Source organism: Marmota flaviventris, chromosome 6 (genome assembly GCF_047511675.1).
Source record: "Marmota flaviventris isolate mMarFla1 chromosome 6, mMarFla1.hap1, whole genome shotgun sequence".
NCBI lineage: Eukaryota > Metazoa > Chordata > Mammalia > Rodentia > Sciuridae > Marmota > Marmota flaviventris.
In genome coordinates, this window is record NC_092503.1 from 112,588,625 (window position 1) to 112,594,624 (window position 6,000).

The 6,000-nt window shown below is 49.5% G+C and overlaps 1 protein-coding gene across 1 annotated transcript in view; it reads right to left on the reverse strand.

Moving 5' to 3' along the window:
• LOC114099285 (eukaryotic translation initiation factor 1-like) overlaps positions 1 to 5,797 on the reverse strand; it is a 28,377-nt gene extending 22,580 nt beyond the window's left edge. Inside the window, exon 1 of the mRNA XM_071613816.1 lies at positions 5,744 to 5,797. Within this exon, the coding sequence (XP_071469917.1) occupies positions 5,744 to 5,797 (54 nt within the window). The remainder of the gene's footprint in view (positions 1 to 5,743) is intronic.
• Between the last annotated feature and the right edge of the window lie 203 nt (positions 5,798 to 6,000).

Here is a 6,000-nt window from a genome sequence, read left to right on the forward strand (position 1 = left end):
CCTGAAGGGGCAAGTGATATCCAACAAAACCACCAAAGCAATTCCACGGGCAAAAGGAAAATCTCTTCAATGGTGCTAGAACTGGGTGATTCTTACCTCACACCAAAGGGAAAAAAAAATTCGAAATGCACCATAGTACTAAAGGGGAAAGCCCAAGTTGGAAAACTTTCAGAAGAAAACATTGGAGAAAATCTTTGCCTATAATAGATTTCCAGAAATATGGAATGATACGGTATGCATTTTTTTGGTATTTCTCAACTTTTGCTCAGCCTAATGTTTTTGAGATTCATACATGTTGCTATTTTATCAGCAGTGCATTCTTTTTATTGCCAAATTATATTCCATTGTGAAATGCTATTTATGTGTTCACCTGTTGAAGGATGTCAGGAGGGAGTGCAGAGTATCATGTCTGGGGGTGATGCAAAGGTTCCATATCTTAATAGTGGTGATTGACACAGGAGCATAAACGTTTTCAAAACTCATCTAACCATACACTTAAGATGGGCAAGTTTTATTTTATTGAAGTTGGAACTCACTGCAATGAGTAAAAATTGAGTCCTACCCCTGTGCTCTGGATGAAATAATGTGTCTCTAAGTGGGAGGAGAAGAGAGTGGAATGAAGAGGGTGATCTGGGAGACCTGGATAGGGGCACACCTGTCCCCTGTCCCCAAGACCAGGACAGAGTCCTGTAGAAATACTGGGGTCTGAGAATGCATTGTATCATTTCCTTACTTTCTGAAAAATTATCTTGGGAGGTGGAGATGTTTTCCTTTCCCACCCACCCTGACATGGTAGAGATTATACAAAACAAATTCATGTGTCCTAAGTGAGGGGTGGAGATTCCAAAGCTGTAAGCTCTTGGATTATAAAACCTGAGAGTTTTTTCTTTGAGTCTAGGAGTGCAGATGGTGAGGCAGTGAAAGGTGGGGTCTCCAGGCTGAGTGAGGGAAGGAATCATGGGCTCCCTGGCCCAGAGGGGACTGCATATCTCAGAAGAGAGCAGCTGGGAGGGTAAAATGATGAGTCCCACCCATGTCCTGTGCAGAGGGTGGGAATGGGGTTTTCCTCCGTGGAATGGGCTGGCTGAGAAATAAGAGCTAAGAGAAATAAAGCGGCGAAAAATCTACAGAACACAGAAAGTGTTTTCAAAAGCAGGGGCAGGATGGGCAAGCCCATCGGATAGTTGGAACTTCTAGACTCTGGCAAAATAGATCCTGTGCTCTATGGGGAAACATCAAAGAAGTTCTATAGAATGTTCTTCTCCAAAAAAGTTTAAAGGTGTTCTGTTCAGTTTCTAAAGGGTTACGCCCATCTCCAGAGCTACTATGAGGAATCCTCCTAGCAGAGTCAAGAGAAAGGTCACATGCATTGGGCAATCTATTGCCGTGGGAGAGCCTCGGATAATTCGCAATGCCAGGCCTAACTCTCCCTAGCTTCTTGTCCAGAGAAGATCCTTATGTATTTCACAGATGGCTTTCCACAGATGAACCTGGGTGGGAAGCAGACCTGATGTCAAACTAAATAACACAACAATATCTTGCGTGTGCCAGACTTATCTCAATGGTCTCACTGCCAAAGAGCTTCACAGTGCGCTGATTAGAAAGAAAATAAGGGGCAAATTCATCAGATGACTCCTCGGGTTCCTAATACAAAAGTTTTAAATCCTTGCAGTGGTCAAGATGGAAAAAAAAACAGGAAAATTTTATACTTATAAAAAATCTCTTAAGGTATTTATTATGGTCTAGATGTGAGGTTTCCCCCAAAAGCTCTTGTGTGAGACAATGCAAGAGAGCTTAGAGGTGAAATGATTGGGTTATGGGTCTTAACCAGTGCATTAATCTGCTGATATGAATTAACTGGGGTGTAACTGCAGGTAGGGAGGGTGTGGCTGGAGGAGGTGGGTCACTGGGATATATATTTTGTCCATGGTGTGGGGAGTTTGTCTCTGCTTCCTGATTGTCATGTCCTAAACTGCTTTCCTCTGCCACACCTTCTGTCCTGATGTTCTGTCTCACCTTAGGTACAGAGCAATAAAGTTGGCCATCTGCCGCAGTCCGGCTGCAGCAAAATAACCGGGGGGGGGGGGGGGGGGGGGGGGGCGGGGGTGTGATGAACAACTTGTGTACGTTGATACAGCAGGAGTGGAAGCCGTTTATTGCAGGACAGGAGCAGTATTTATACATTCCACACAGCTTATCTAATTAACATAAACTAGATACAGCAGTCAACCAATCAGGAATCTCCACACTTAATGGCTCGCTTTTGTTACTTCTCAAACCACTCCCTCTGGCATTTTGCCAGGCACCATCCAGACTTGTTTACCAACTCTAACATTCCCCTGGCAAAATGCCAGGTGTTATTTTGACTTGTTTACAGACTCTAACAGCCATCTATGGACTGAAACCCCCAAAACCTGAGACCCAAACTTTCCTCCTCTAAAATTGTTCTTGTCAGGTCTTTTGGTCACAGCAGAAAAAAAAAAAAAAAAAAAACTGCCTTAAACAGTACTTGTATTTACCTCATTTACCTCTTACAAAATATTATGAAAATTTGATAATTATGAAATTTGAGTCTTTTTTTGCTAGAAGCTTATGTTTATCCCAATTTTTAAAAAACATTTTTTATTTATTTATATGTGATGCTGAGAATCGAACCCAGTGCCCCAGGCATGTACCGCTGAGGCAGAAACCCCAGACCCCCCCCTGCCCCCATTTAGCCCAAATTTGAATGGAACTTGAAATTGACAAATGGTTGCAAATTCCTGGTCCCTTTGTCATCAACCCTCTGAATCTTTTTCAGTTTCTGGAGTCCTTGCCTCCTTTCCCCAGCAAGAACCGCTCACCAGGCTCCCTCCACCTGAGGTCTTCACCTGCAATAGGGCTGCCCCTTCTGCACCTGGCTCAGGCTCCTGGGGCACACAGCATGGACACTGAGCTCTACAGGACTCATGGAGGATTCAAAGTGCCCTATAACTCAACAGTGTGTCTGTCTGTCTGTCTGTCTGGGGGTGAGGGGTGGTACTGGGAGAGAAGGAGGTCAAACCCATTCATCTCTGAGACACCTGCCTGGTCCTGGGCATTCTTCTGGGCTGGTGGGAACATCTGCATAGGACCAGAGCAGAGGGACCCAGGACAAAGCATCTAAGTGTGGGTGTTTATAACCACCCAGAGCGATTCACCTCAGGAACCTGATGAGAGAGGAGGCACTATTCCTACCTTACAGACAGAGAAGCCGAGTCCCCTCTGCCTGGCAGCTGTACCCAGGGAGGAACAGGCAGGTAGGGCACTCGTGTGGGCTCTGCCTTCCTAGGTTCTTCTCAAGTTCTGAGGCTCAGGGTTGGGGGAAGACAGTACCCATATTCTCAACAGAATGGGGTTCCAGAGGCAACTGGGGCCACCCAGGGATGTTTCCTCCATTCTCGGACAGTGCTCCAAAGGCCCACATTTCCTGGGTACCTCCCAGGGTGAGCTGAACCCCATTAGGGTCCAGTGGTACCTGGGAAGATCAACCCTTCCAGGACTGGGGACCGGAGCCTGAACCTCTCTCTGTGGCTTCTATTTTTGGGGACCCAACTGAACTCTCAACAGAACTGAAGGTCCACGGGTTGAGCAGTCTGCCCCCTCAGGAATCTGAGACCCCTCCCTGTGGAGGCTGTGGACTGGAGAGAGAAAGGGCGGCTCCACCCTCCCAGAGCTCACTGCCCTCTGGAAAGGGAGACCATACCAAAGAGCAAGTGAGAAGGACAGGAGACCTCAGAGGGCAGAGTGTGGGACACTGTGCCCCTCAGGCAAAAGCAGCAAGGCTCCGAGCAAAGGCGACCTTACACAGGCCCGCTCGCGGTCATGGCAGTCTCTGGCCAGCAGGGGGCAGGAGCAGCCTGTCCATCACCCGGGCCGGGTGTGCTGCCTCGGAGTCCCCTCCTGAATGCTACAGAAGACCCCTGGCTCCGCTTCCGTGCGGTCAGAGGGCGACACCTACGTGAGCAGGAGTGCTGGGCTCCTGGTGCCACTGATTTCCCGGGAAATCCTAGAGCAGATCACCAAGATGCCCGTGCTCCTATCCTCAGTGTCAAAGGGGACAGTGGCAACTGCTTCACAAGGCTTTGTGGAAATTAAATAAGATTGTGGGATGGCCTGGAGTTTCAAAGGCTTCATGTAATCCCTCTGGGTGTGGCCGGGACATTTGCATTTAAAAAATCATCCCCAGTTAAGTCTGAGGTGCAGACTGGTGTGGAAATTTGGAGTTAGTTGACCAGTAAACTCTAAATTACAAATGTGTTTTTACTCTTTTTCTTGAGGCCCCTTTTTTTCTACCTTGGGTCCGCAAAATTAAAATTCCCTCCTCTCTCTCCTCTGCATAATCTCTCAAATAGAAAATGTGGATTTCTCCCACAAACTGAACTTGAAGTGTTCAAACATTCACTCCTATGAGTTTTTGCACAAAGATTATCTGAACATTAGCTGACCCGTTGTGACAAGCGACCTCACACACCAGGGAAGACTGTCAAGATTCTCCAGTGCAGGAGAGAGCAGAGGTCCCGGGCCATGGTGTCTCAGTGGTCCCCTTCAATGGTATGGGGTCTTGGGTTCTTCGGGTTAGCTCTGCTGGACACCGGGGCCACAATGGATCAGGTCAGATATAACTAAGGTCATTAGTAGCTTCAACTTATTATTTCGTGTTTAATGACATTACACTCAGTGTTCCCTATAGCGTAGAGGGGAAACGGACTTGGTATCTAGTAATGTGTAGAGATTGTCCTGCATCTGAACTTACTCCCTGAAGAGACTATTAGACAGAAAATAATGTGGCATTCGGTACGTGGGGTTTAGTAGGTGCCATTGTTCCGGAGGCATGTTCCGGAGGCATGTTCCGGAGGCTTGTTTGGCAGCGATGCTTAGGGAAGCTGGCTGGGGCGGCGAGGCCTGGAAATGCCTTGCTCATGGTTCCTAGGGGTTGTGTGAGTCCACTCTATCTGAAAATTGCTGCAGGACACCTCGCCAGGGACTTTGAGAGCCAAGTGTGCCCTGTGCCATTTCAACCCCACCTCCTGGTCAGGAGGTCTCTGCTGTCCTTGGGGAACAGAGGGAAATAAGCCTTAGTCAGGTCTCAGGTACTCAGAGTCCTTTCCTGGGGGGCTGGAGGTGGGCCGAGGAAGCCACCTCTGGAAGGAGAGCTTGGAAGAGGCAGGGCAGCCTCATCTCCGGGGAGGAGGCTGGCCTCTGATACAGGGCGATGTGGGGACCTGAAGGGGGTCCCCAGAACACAGCTTCAGAGCTGGCTAGGCGGGGATGAAGGAGTACCTCTGAACTCCCCCACGGTGGGCTCAGGAATGGACGTTTCTATCAGAGCTGATTCAACAGCTGAGGGAAGCAAGGCCCAGAGAACGCCAACGGCCTGTCCAAAGTCACTCAGCTGCTCAGGGCCACAGGAGGACGAGGACTAGGTGTCCTGCCTCCTGGCTGGGGGTCCCCTCAGGCCCTGCGGATGCTCCACTCAGGTTTACCTGATGCCCATCCGGGAACTTGCCCTGACCCCTCTGCTTTTCCTTAGGTCCCTGCGGCCTTAGGTTCCCCATCCAATGGAGCTCTGTGCTGCAGGGCCCCTGGCAGTGACCCCTGGCAGTGTTACCAAGGGCAGTGACAACTCTGGTCATTTCTTCTCTCTTGGCCCACCTCTCCCTCTGCCCAGGATCCTTGGGTTTCCATGATCTTGTTCCAGGGGCTCCCTGTGTCTAACCCCTACGCCACCCCCAGTTGGTGGGTTGAGGTGGGTCTTGCGCACAGTCTCCAGCCCCATGTTGGGTTCAGAGGCTCCTCTCCCCACCCCGGATCCTCCTATCTTTCTTCTCCTTCTTCTGCGACCAAGCTTCATTCTCCCTTCAGTCGGCTGTGGGCAGTTTCCTGGTGCGTCTGCTGTGTGGCCTGCTTGTGACCAGGGTCCTGATGGTGGCAGCCCCTGGTGGGCCTGAGCTGTAGAGCAGGGTGATGGGATCTGGGTTC